The sequence below is a fragment of the Erpetoichthys calabaricus genome, chromosome 2 (assembly GCF_900747795.2).
Source record: "Erpetoichthys calabaricus chromosome 2, fErpCal1.3, whole genome shotgun sequence".
NCBI lineage: Eukaryota > Metazoa > Chordata > Cladistia > Polypteriformes > Polypteridae > Erpetoichthys > Erpetoichthys calabaricus.
The window spans coordinates 346,008,373-346,021,636 of record NC_041395.2 but is presented as its reverse complement, the minus strand read 5'-3'; the positions used below and the strand labels follow the sequence as shown (position 1 = coordinate 346,021,636).

General features: G+C 47.1%; 1 protein-coding gene across 4 annotated transcripts in view; it reads left to right on the top strand.

Annotated features, from left to right (window-relative positions):
• sox6 (SRY-box transcription factor 6) overlaps nucleotides 1-13,264 on the top strand; it is a 264,750-nt gene that overhangs the window by 221,248 nt on the left and 30,238 nt on the right. For all 4 annotated transcript variants that reach the window (XM_028796093.2, XM_051923458.1, XM_028796092.2 and 1 more), the window contains exon 11: nucleotides 10,519-10,627. In XM_028796093.2, the coding sequence (XP_028651926.1) occupies nucleotides 10,519-10,627 (109 nt within the window). The remainder of the gene's footprint in view (nucleotides 1-10,518; nucleotides 10,628-13,264) is intronic.

The following is a 13,264-nucleotide window of genomic DNA, read 5'->3' as shown; positions in this document are numbered from 1 at the left end:
GTGGGCTGCTCTTCCTCTCTTCCTGCCAGGGTGCGCTCATCTCTGGACTTCTGGGTTCCATCAGGCCACAGTCCTGGCCCTGCTTTCCACATTGAGCCCCGGGGTCAATGAGATCACCAGCCTAAGGTACTTAGGCTCTAGCAGACCCCTTTCGTTGCCCCTGCGTTCAGACGGTGGGAAGTTACAGAAAGGGTTAAACGAAGAGGCCTTGACTGGCTTGCTCTCGATCTGCTTGCGAAGAAACCGCATAAAACGCTCTAGCTGGCTTACCGCACGGCTGCATGTGCTTCACGATTCCAAAATTATAAATAACCTTTAAGCGGCTGACAGGATTGGAACCATATGAGCGGGAGGACTCGAGTGGAGAAGCCTGGCAGATGTGCGGTGACGTCTGCCCTCACCTGTGCCCAGAACTTCTTAGACAGACGCCTGCCCACATCTAATCAGAGGCCAAACGTCTTCGGACAGCCATTGACTTAAACGTCAGCCGTTGCGGACAGGATGGCTATGGATGTTGAAAGGGACAGAAGAGCCAAACGTAAGTCCATCAGTTGTAGGGGTGGAGGTCAGTGGTGGTCACCCTGATTGTAACATTGAGTTGCCCATTGACGCCTTCTCTGTTTCTGTTGTGATGCGCGGTACGCCATGTTTTTTGTCCAGCTGGTTACTTGATGTTGTTGAAAGGTGCTAGCTACATCCTATAATAACCAGCAGAGCAACAGACATTACAATACATGCAATCTTCTTCAGGTCAATGGGTTGGTCTCTCCATTGAGAGGTGTGAATTTGAATTCTCTATTCATCCATCCGTCCGTTTTCTTTACCTGCTTATCTAGCCAGGGTATGGTATCAGGGTAGCTGGAGCCTATCCCAGCAATCACCGGGCACAAGGCAGGAGGATACAAACCTACATGAACATGGGGAGAACATGCAAACTCCACGAATGGAGCCCACGGGACGCAAACCCCGTCCTCTTTCTGTACTTATGCAAAAATGAAACTGAATTCAACAAAACAGACCTTGTGCCACCCTCTTAATGGGCTGGGCGCTGTCTCCTCTACCTGCCCGTCCCCAGTTTGTTCCAACGAGCCAAGCCAACTCGTCTTGTTGTCCGATTAGCTGTGGCACCTGATTTGGGGAAAGAATAAAGTGTGTCTGGTAGAATATGGCAGCCTTTTGTGAATGCTGCCGAGAGCCATCTTGATCTGAGGCGTTCTGTCTGCTTGCTACTTTTAAATAAAAAGAACAGGACTGGACCAATATAAAGGGGAGTTGGTGTTGTCCACCATCTTAAAGTTATAAGGTAGTGCGTGTGATCCACAAACTCCAGCCACACTCGAGTGACCTGGAGCCGTCCCTTACCCATAGGCCCTCCCGTGTTTGTGACAACATTCTGAGTGTGATGTTCACAGCCGGTGGGCATCAAGGTTGCCGCTTTCCAGAAGCCATTTCACCGGCCTGCTTCCCAGCTGCCGTCAGCGTGCCGCTTCTATTCGCGGTGCTCCAAATCTGTCCTGCGGCCGGCCGGGCACTCCTCCGGCACAAGCTCTGTGGCTTGTGTGATTAAAGCCCTCGTGAAAGCGCTGACATGGGCTCTTCTTGGCTTCACATGAAACGCCAGGCCGTTCCAGCGGGGCCCGTGTCGGCTTCCTTGCTATGACTTCAGCGTGCAGCCATCCGCAGCCCAGCAGAAAACGTGTGTGACCAGAGCGGAGACTCACTCGCATCACGCGGGGAGCATTGTGGGTGCCTGGCCGGTAGGCCGCTTGGCTATTTTTGGAAAGGGGGCATGTTGAATTCATTTGAGGCAGCGGGCACTGGCTAATCTCAAGTGGGAGGGGTGCCTGCCCGCTGTAATATTAGATGCTGCATATTGTTCCTCTCTCTCGTGCTTGAGCGGCCCGGCCCGTTCTCTTTTGGGGGGGAAACTATTTTTAAATGTAGGAAGCGTCGCCTAAACGCTGCCTCTCCTTTTTTATTGTGCATTATAAATATCCTTTATAGCAAGCTATTTACTAAAAACCAGTGGGGAAGCGTCTCCTGATGCCAGTGTCCCAGTTTGCATTAATGGCCTTTCTGGCTCTTCAGTGGCAAAGTGATCAGTAAAAATTTAATGACACCATAAAATAATAAAAACGCCATTAATTTATGGCTGCACTTGACGGCGCACTTGTAAAGCCACATTCCGTCTCCGAACATTTCTCCGTGCACCCAAAAACTTGTTATGTTGCACGTATAAATAACGGCCATCATTGGGAGGATAATTCTTGTGCTCGGCGATAAATTATAAAAGCTATCAGCGATCCGCATCTAAAAGGCTGCGTATAAAATTTAATGGAAATTCATTGTCGCTACAAAAACCAGGCGTGAACTTCATTTAGCATTCATTAGTGTCCTTTAACAGTTTAGGATTTATGGACACACGACAGCACTGGCGGGATACTGTAGGGGGCGCCCAGTGCATCATTTCAAATTGAATGTTATTTATATAGCGCATTGTACTGTGGGTACAGCTCTACAGAAATGAAACAGACTTTGAGGGTTGCCCCCCTTCCACTCTTTAGGATGAAACCTGCTGCCCACTGCTGTTCTGGCACACCTCCAGCCTGCCCATTTTATCCTCAGCACAGCCTCTATTGGGAATTCCCTTTCACTGTCCCATCATGCAATGCTGAGACTCTTCACGTGGGACTCCAGAATTGTCCACTTTGGGACTTGAACTTCATCATTTGGGTGAGATGTCCTGCCCATCCTGAACTTCTTCCCGAACCACTCGCCTGCCACTCCTCTCGTTTTCGGCCCATGGTTTTGTATGAAGTATAACTTTTTTTTTTTTTTGCTTATTTTCCTTCTCCTCCGGCATGTCCAGAAAGCCTCCAACGGCGGTGTGACATAGACGGGCAAGCTCGGAATAATCTCGTGCGATCAGTCAAGCTGCTCTTTCATTAACTCCGATAATACAAGTGTGTGATTAATAAGGTGACAGGTAGCATTTAACAAACCGCAGAAGAATGCGGCCAGCGCGTCTATTTCTCTTGCCGCCCCGCACGCGCGGCCGGCTCGGCGTATACATCATCATTGGAAATCACTTACACAAGCAGAGCAGATGAGCGCGGCGACGGCCCGGAGCAGGTGCTCTTTAATTGTAAATCAAGTCAAGCTGTCTGACCGTAAGTAATTAGCTGCTCATTCCTTTAGCCCGTCTGTTACATGTTCATTTTTTTTTTTTTGCTTTCCGCTCCCCGGAAGATGTTTTCACTTGAGATGTGTGAAATGCGCACATGCCATGTCTGGGCAGCAGAAGACGAATGCAGGCCCCTGGTCGAACAAGTAGTTTGGCCTCCCTCCTTCCTTCGTGACCGGTCTGATCCCTTGAAATACATGTCAGGCGATGTATTATGCTGACTGTGACACATGCTGGCCACGGGGGGCGCCTTCTCCCACTTGGCTCCAGAGACGATGATGGCACTTTGCTAATGCCCTGCGCCTTCTCCGCAGAACTAGGTCATGTAACAATAGAGCAGCAGCAGCAGGCCGCACTCCTCTTCTGCATAATACATTAAGTGTAATGTGCAGCGACTATTCAGAGCCCTGAAAGCTCTTATTTTATTCTGTAAATGTACGCGGACATGACATTTAAGATTGTTGCAGAGCAGTGAATGACAGCGTCTCATTGTATGTCAAGTACGACATGATGCCAAGTTTAATCTGAGTATAAAACAACACGACAAAAGGGAAAACACGGCAAGCTCTTTAAAGCGTGAATACTGAATAAATGATAACCGCTGAGCTTTGAGCTCCCGATAAAGACAGCGAACGCTTAAGATTACAAGGAAACCGGCACAAAAGGCTCCTCAGCCCCAGCAGCCGTTGCCGACTCCCTGCGCGACCGCATTCAGCTGCTTCCCTAGTCATTGGACAGGCGCCCCCTGCAGGGCGGGTTACGCAGGTGCAGAGAGGGAAATTGAAGGGAGGGTGAAAGGGCAGACCCCATGACTTTCTTTTTGACATTGCTATTGAATTAGCAGCGTGCAGCTTCAAAATATTAGAAAAATTAGGATGGGGTCTAAATACAGAAAATACTGAGGAAATGAATTCCTGTATTTATGGACTTCTGCAATGCGCTATGTACAGGTTGTTTGAAGTGTTGTCCATGCAGCCCCATAGTTAGATCAAAACTGCAGGAATGCAAACAAGAACTAGAAAGTCTGGGCACATAACCCCTGTCCTCAAGTCCTTACACTGGTTTCCAGTTAAGTTAAGGGCTGACTTACATATTAAATGGCCAAAGCCCTGCTTACCTATCTGAACTTATCAACAGTGGGAGGTCGAGCTTGGAGATACAGGGCTTGACGAGACACAGGAGTGCTGAAGGACTGTTGTGACCAGACTGGGACATGATATACATATTCAAAGATGACGTCAAGGCAGGCAAAGGATCAGAACTATGAGAACAGCCATAACCACACAAACGAGAGTCAAAGGAGCAAGACATGAATCTAAAGCCGCAGGCAATCCTGACTCTAAGGCCTACTCACAAGTAAAGCTAACTGTACTATCGAAAATGTTGAAATATCGGGTATCCACTGAGGGATAACGCATACTGATGTCATTAGTGCGACGTGATGCATCCACAAACAAAGAATACTGAGACAGAATTGGGGGGGGGGGGGGGGGTCCCAAAGCTGTGTACTGATCCGCCCGTTTTGGATCAGAGATGCCCCCTTTGGTCTCGGGCTGAAGGTTCAGCACTTCAGTCACCACACTCTAATTGGGGCTACTGATTGGCTGTTTTTGTCGCATCTTTGCATGTGTTATATATGCACTCACCGGCCACTTTATTAGGTACACCTTGCTAGTACCGGGTTGGACCCCCTTTGGCCTCCAGAACTGCCGTAATTCCTCAGAGGTTTTGGTCCATTTTGACATGACAGCGTCACATAGTTACTGCAAATTTGAATCTAATGCTCCACCACATCCCAAAGGTGCTCTGCTGGAACGAGATCATCAGAGTCCAGTGAGCTCATTGTCATGTTCAGGAAACCAGTTGGAGATGATCTGAGCTTTGTGACATGGCGCATTGACACCAAATGTTGATCCCACCATCCAAATGTCACAGCAGAAATTGAGACTCATCAGACCAGGCAACGTATTTCCCTTTCTTTCCACAATGTCTACAGGCCAAAATGCATTGATGTGATGCCATGTGATTGGCAGATTGGGTATTTGTGTTAACAAGCAGTTGAGCAGGTGTACCTAATAAAGGATAGATAGATAGATAGATAGATAGATAGATAGATAGATAGATAGATAGATAGATAGATAGATAGATAGATAGATAGATAGATAGATAGATAGATAGATAGATACTATATAATAATAGACAGACAGACAGATAGATAGATAGATACTATATAATAATAGACAGACAGACAGACAGACAGACAGACAGACAGACAGACAGACAGACAGATAGATAGATAGATAGATACTATATAATGACAGACAGACAGACAGACAGACAGACAGACAGACAGACAGACAGACAGACAGACAGACAGACAGATAGATAGATAGATAGATAGATAGATAGATAGATAGATAGATAGATAGATAGATAGATAGATAGATAGATAGATAGAAGGGGAAGTCAAGTCAAGTTAGAAAATGGGACTCATTACACAATGGAATGAACCTTCACAAAACTGATCTTCTCAATGCACTTGTGCCACCTGCCTGGAAGTGCTGGGATTCCAGCAGAATAAAAGGCTTTGTCTTGTCCTGGCAGCCACTTGTGCACCCAAGTTATTGTTGAACACCAAATGCCGAGGGGTCCTGCAGTCAGTAGTGCAAGTTCCTGTGACTTGCTGGAGACCAATGTGAAGCCTGCTATTCCATCCAAACGGCGGGGACTGCTGTCTCAAAGACAAGACAATGACACACACACCGCTAAGACCACCAAGGCTTGTCTGGAGACACTGAAGTCTGAGGTATTGCCACATCCTCCTTATTCCCAGATTTGGCACCGTGTGATTTCCATCTTTTTGGACTGCTAAAAAAACATCTGGGTGGTCATCGATTCGAGACAGATGAAAATGTGAAGAAAGCGGTGCACGAGTGGTGGTGAGGACAAGACAAAGCCTTGTATTCTGCTGGCACTGCCAGGCACAAGGTGGTGCAAGTGTATTGAGAAGGGTGGAGACTCCATTGAAAAATGACATGATCAGTTTTGTGAAGGTGCTTTCCATTTTCTAACTTTAGCTTAACTCCCCCTCATATATAAACACACACACACACACCCCTTTAGTGACATTCATCAACTCTGTTGCTCTCCACTGCTATACCGCCATATTGTTTCCCTACAAAGACACCCAAGATACTTGGAGCCTTGGTATCCAAGGCTGACAGGATTTTTCTGTCTTGTTGGACCCAAACTGACTTGACATCCAACACCTCACCACTACAATACAATACAATACAATACAGATTATTTTTTTGTATAGCCCAAATCACACAAGAAGTGCCGCAATGGGCTTTAACAGGCCCTGCCTCTTGACAGCCCCCCAGCTGTGACTCTCTAAGACAAGACAAGGAAAAACTCCCAAAAAAACCTTGTAGGGAAAAAATGGAAGAAACCTCAGGAAAGGAAGTTCAAAAAGAGACCCCTTTCCTGGTAGGTTGGGTGTGCAGTGGGGGTCAAAAAGAAGGGGGTCAATACAATACACAGAACAGAACAAATCCTCAATACGTTATAGAAATTAAAATTTTAGAAGTAAGGAGCAGAATGTAACAGTAGATGATATCCCATAATACGATTTGGATTTGTTTAGAGTCCTGGAGACCTCAGCCATCAAGCTGCCTCCCCCATTTGGCCATTCCACAGCTGAGACAGCCAATCCGATGGAAGGACCCCTCTTTCCCACGATTCTTTCCTCACTACTGTCCTGTGCCATAACACAAGTTATTTTACAAAAGAGAAGAACACAAGTTAGGCAGCACCATGGTAGGCACAGGTGTCCCTTAGCTCTGGAGACTCAGGGATGAGGTGACAATCTCTTCTGGAGGGATTTAAACGTGTATCTAGGAAGGGGTAGGTGGCAGCCCTGTGTCCCTCCATTCAGTCCGAGATGCCCCAGAGGTAGCGGGTACATCTCTTAAGTCAACAATTAACAGTGCAAACCAACCAAAACGTGTTTACTGTTGAGCAGAGGATTCTTTGTGGGAACCTAAAGTAAGATATTGGAAGGCACGGTGGCACACTGCTGAAGTGCACCCCCTAAGCCATGAATGTAACTACTTGGACCATAAATTATTTTGTTTTTTGTTTTGCAAAGAGTACCCTATTGCTCTTCAGTTGTGGTGGCGAGGGGGTTTTGGAGATCAAAAAAATTCTAATTTGTCATCGTTTTGTTGTCTTTTGTTAATCACATCGCCATTTTGCTTTTTGTGGGCATTACCAGTTTTGTGGCTCTGTTGCCATGACATGACGGACCATTGAGGTGGTGAGTGGTTTCTGAAAGTTACTCGATTGGACATCACTAGCGCCAGGCTTTATAAGCTGGCATCGCGTGGTGAGTGAAGTTTGTGGATACACCTCGTGTGTGCTCTCTATCGATATGTTGGCTCTCGGACTTTTCTAGATTGGTTACTTTGACTTGGAACTTCGGTTTATATAATCGGTTTGTCGCACGGTTTGCTAGCCTTTTGGTGATGACCCCCTGCTAGTCGGAATATTTTTGATTTTCATCTCCCGGTATCTTTCTTATATGCTCTAGTGGCCTGCCAAATTTTCCACCGCATGGCAGAACTCCCAACATTTTTGCACATTTCCCTAGTGCTGGCATTACATTTTTACCGTACATTCTTTCATACGCACCAAAGTTGTCCAGATTAGCTGTGCCATGGTGTATGCGTGGAGCCACAGGAGCCCTAGTTCAGTTCACATGACAATGCTACCACTGCAGTAGAATGCCCAGGACAAGGTGGGCAGCCAGTTGTCCTGGCAGAAAACGGAAATTGGCAGCATTTTAGACACAAGGAACACAGCTGAACAAAGCAGACGTAGGTTTATAACTTGAAGATCAAATAATAGGGTTAGAAAAGAAGTCAGATGTTAGTTCGGGGCCTACAGGGAGACATACATACAGATAGTCACAAGGGTCTGAATTGGTCAGGGCAGGCAGACACCTGATTAACGGCCAAACAAAACCTTAAATCTTAAATATTCAAGAGTCGAAAATCAGCAAAGAAACCACAAAGCAATCTGGGACGACCCAGCTGAACTTCATACCTTCAACACGGAGGTGTGCCTCACGCGCCACATTTACGGTTGACCTTACCAAGTAACGGCATACTGTAGAGTCGATCGACAAATAAATACAAAGAGGGGCACCCGTCCTAAAACCAAATGTCAAGTCACGTCAAGTTGGGGAGCATGCACTGGTACAGCACGTTGCCACACCCACTACACGACGAAACAACCTAGCAACCCCCCAGGCAGACATGCGGTCCAGTCCCACCTTCCGGAAATGACCCTCTATCTGCCGCAGTTACGTGTTACGTAGGCGAGCCCTTGGCCTGGTCCAGCCACTCGGATCCCCAACAATGAGGGTCTTACGATCCTCTTAAGATCGAAAAACCAAATGCTTCTCGAAAAAACGTGAAAAACATTTTCAGGTGGCTAAAGTGAAAGGGAAGCTGAAACACAAAATGCTAGAAATACCTGGGGAGGCATTCAAAAAAGGCGGGAGGAATTGCAAACATTCAGGTGGGAAAAACGAAGGTCCCTAAAACAAGTCTTTACGGTTTTTTTGTTCCTCTTTTCTAACTGTGCATGGACCCCCAGAGGTTTATTTTCCCCTTCAATTGAGTTTTTCCTTTTCCTCTCCTTCATTGTCTACTTTTCTCATGTCAATGATATGATCAACGGAGAAAAATTAATAAAAAATGTAAATAAAAAATACTTACCATAATACTAGTGGACTGATGTCTCTGTATGTCCTTGTTATTATAAGTGACCCTGGACCCCCAGACATCCTTTAATGCTGCTGGCTGCAGATTTTCTTTTCCTCTCCTCCGTTGTCCGCTCTCCATTTCTCAACGGTGATATTAACTGACAGACATTAAAATAAAAATAAATATGAAATCTACCTACTGTAACACTATTCAAGGCTGAGCTCTCTGGATCTGTGACTGGCTGCAGACCACCAGAGGTTTCTTCTCTCTGTCAGTTAATGCCGTTTTTTGGTTTCCTCTCCTCCATTGTTCACTCCCCTTATGTCCATGGCAACATTAATATCCAGATATTAATATTAAAAATGAATCTAATACTTCCCCTCACAACAGCAGTAGGCCGAGGTCCCCAGGCCTGTGATCCCATCTGGCTTTGTCTCTTACAACTGACTCTGGACCCCCCACCCAGAGGTTTATTTTCCCCATTAACTGAGTTTTTCCTTTTCTTCTCCTCATTGTCTACTCTCCATATCTCAATAATAATATCAGTGGACATTTATTAAAATAATAATTAACATAAAAAAACTACCTACTATGACATTAGCAGGCCGTGGTCTCTGGAGCTGTGAACGACTGTGGACCTCCCAGAGGCTTAATTTTCAAATTGTTATTTGTTAACCTATCTTCTGTTATCAACTGGCAGTCGCTCAATGATGATGTTAATAGAGAGATATGAATATAAAAATAAATATAATAAACTACCTTCAGTATTATAACCCAAATAGTATGGGGTCTGTAATATGGTGGCTGCGTCTGACTTTATTACACACGACAGTGGACCCCCTAGAAGTTTATTTTCCCCATTAGTGGAATTTTTGGTTTCCTCTCCTCCGTTGTCCACTCTCCTTATCTCCATGGTAACATTAATGGACAGATATTAATTTAAAAATTAATCTGAAATGGCCAGTAGGCCGAGGTCTCCAGACCTGTGACCACATCTGGCTTTGTCTCTTATAACTGACTGTGGACCCCCAGAGGTTTCTTTTCACCGTTTATTGAGGTTTGGTTTTCCTCTCCTTCCTGGTTGAGTCTCCGTACCTCAATGATAACACCACTGGGTAGAAATTAAGGATAGAAACAAATATAAAAAACGACCTGCCATGACACTAGAAGGCAGTGGTCTCCTGAACTGTGACTGTGCCTGAGTTTGTGAGAACCAGCTGTGGACCCCCAGAGGTTTCTGTTCCCCCTTAATGGAGTTTATGTTTTTCCTCCCCTCTATTGTCCACTCCCCGTATCTGGACCCCCATTCTCCACCATATTACTAATGAGCAGACTTGGTTAGGATCCTTTTGTGATAATCGGGTTGAAGTCGGGTTGGAGTTTTAGGGGTGTGTAATTTGTAAAGCTGTAACCGTATTTGACCTCTGACCTTGCTACAGCCTGAAGGGCGCTATATGCTATGAGAGTGGGGGGGGGTGTTTATGTCTGGCGGCCATGTTGCACCCCTCTGATCTTGGCTTAACCCGTGCCTTTCCTTTTTTATTTTCTTTGCTTGTCTCACAGGACAGGGTGCAGTTTGAAAACCTCGGCAATCCCTTAGCAGGCAAGCTGGGAGAGGACGGCAAGCTGGGTCCTCGAGTCATTGACCTGACAAGACCAGAAGACCTTGACGGTGAGTCGGCCACACAGAGCTGCCTGAGAGCAGCGCCCTGAAAGTCGCACATTCACACAGCCTGGTCGGTGTCTGCCATGTTCTAAACAGACGTCGTGAGTTTACACTGAAACACGAGTCCCCGTGGCTCCTTCACTGTTAGGACCCTCAAGAATATTTTGAGCTTAGACTGAAACTCGAGATCCGGTGGCTCCTTCCCCTTTAGTCTTCCTCGTAGCTGTCTACCCAATAAAACTTGATAAGCGGCGGTCTCAGCCCCTCCGCCTGTCTGTCCGTCTGTGCCCCATCTCTCCCCCCCGCCTACCTGCCCGTCTTGTTTCCCTCTCTGTTTGCCACTGACGCCATCAGGGCCTTTTTGGTGGCTTCCACCGGCGCTCTGAGCACACGCAGGGCAGACGTGCAGCTGCCAGAATTTTAACAAGGGCTCTTGGACGGGAGCGGCAGCCAGTGTGGAAGTAGCTAGAATTTCGTTCATTTTGCAAAGCCACGAGCCACATGCATCAGCTCACCGCAGAGTCATTAGGTCTATTAAAGCTCAGATGAAAAACATTAAGCGATCCCGCAGAAGACTTCAGTATGGGCCCTTTGTTCATTCACATATGGGCCGCGTCGGAGTGCTGCGCCACTTGGGCCGCGCTCTTGTTTAAGACGCCTCTGTCAGGCCAGCCCTCAGAGAACAAAAGCCATGTTGAAAGATTGCGAGCAGGAAATGGGCTAATCTGAGCGCGGTTTGCGACAATATCGGGGAAATAAAAAGGGGAGGGAGAGATCAGCCATTAATGGCCAATTGACTCCATCTGGACGAACTCGTAAAGAAGGCCGCCTTCTCGTAGTACAGTTGCTGAATTATTGAATTAGAAGTTAATGTTTTCCTCGGCATTCGCCACTTGGAATTTATTGCTTGTTTTTCCTCTGGATGTGTACAGCAGGCACTTTTTTGGCCGGCGTGTCTGGAAGTGGAATAAGGCTGCTGTTCGCTTCATCATGCACACCCCGCACCCACCCGTGAGCGCACAATTTTCCATAGCGGCCGGGCTGAGCCGCTTTATTGAAGTCACCCTTTATTCTTCTTCTTCTTCTTTTTTTTTTTTTTCTTTTGCGGCCGACTTTTCCCCTTCATGAAAGCCTTTGCTTTTCTGACACTTGGCTGCCGACGGCTCGTCCCAAGTGAGACGAGGGATTGTCATCCGTCCTGTAGCCCCGAGCTTAGCCCTGCCGTTTGGGGAATGAGATCAACCAGCCAGTGGGGGCCCGTTTAAGGTTTGATGGTGTGGAGCTCTGCACCCCACTACTGATGCAGAGGGGATGCGAGGGGTGGGTCACGAATGGCCTGCTGCCTCAGAGAGGCCTTCATCTTTATAATCTCAGTGACTCCCTTCATGGCCACTGTGTACGGCAACGGCGCCGACACAAGCGTCAGACTTACTGTCACAAACACAGGGGCACACGTATGGTAACTGAGAGGAGAGGGGCACACCGGTAGGCTCTGAGCCGTCTTTGACCTGCGCCCAGCCTCTTCATTCTGTTCTCATCCTCGATGTCACAACTGCTTCAAGCAACAGCTGCCCTCATATCCAGTGACTGTCTGTTTGCCACTGACCAACATCTACCCCTTCTGTCTGTCTATTAATCAGATGTATGTCTACCCCTGACCAATTCTGACCCTTGTGACTATCTGTATGTGTGTCTCCCTGTAGGCCCCTGACCAACATCTGACCGGCCTTCAACTCCTAGGTCTGTCTGTCTGCCAGGTCCTGACCAATGTCTGCTCTCCTTCTGTCTGTCTGTCCATTAATCAAATCTCTGTCTGCCCTTAGTGTCTGTCTACCTGTCTGCCATGACTAATGTTTGCCCCTTGTGTGTGTGTGTGCCTGTTTATTTATCAGACATTCATCTGAACCCTCAGCAATGTCTGACCCTTGTCTCTGTCTGTCTGTCTGTCTGCCCCAATCAAAGTATTCACCTTCTGTTTGTCCAATGTCTGACCCCCGTATGTGTCTGTCTGTCTGCCTCTGACCAATCATGTAAATCTTGTATCTGCCTCTCCAGCTCTCTCTAATCGAGGCCTGACTGTGTGTCTGACGTCCATCTGGTCCTAACCAATGTCTGCCCATTCTGTCTGCTCTGACTGACGTCTGACCCCATCTGTCTGTCCAGTTGTCAGATGTCTGCTTCCCCTGTCCAACCTCTGACTCGCATGACTGTCTGTCCTAATTGGTTACTCACCCATCTGGACCTACTGTAACAATGTCTGCCCCTTCTGTCCATCTGCCTTGACCAATGTCTGCTCCTGAGTCCTTGAACATCATGTCTGTCTGTCTAGTTATTGGTTGTCTGTCTGTCTGTCTGCCCCTGACCAATCTATGACTCACACTGTCTGTCTGCCCCCACCAATGTCTGTTCCATAGCCCCTGATGCTTGCACCTCTCTCTCTATCTGTCCCTCCTTTTAACTGACGTCTGTCTGCCCTCGGCCTTTATGCCTTCATGCCCATCTTTTCCATCTCTGCCAGTGATGAGACCTACCACAGTGTTTGCACCACAGTTTGAGTGCCCGTGTCAAAAAAGTGCAGCCTGACGTCACCCCAAGCCCGAGCCCCTGGTCTGTTTGTTTGTTCTTCCTCTTAGCAGTACAGAA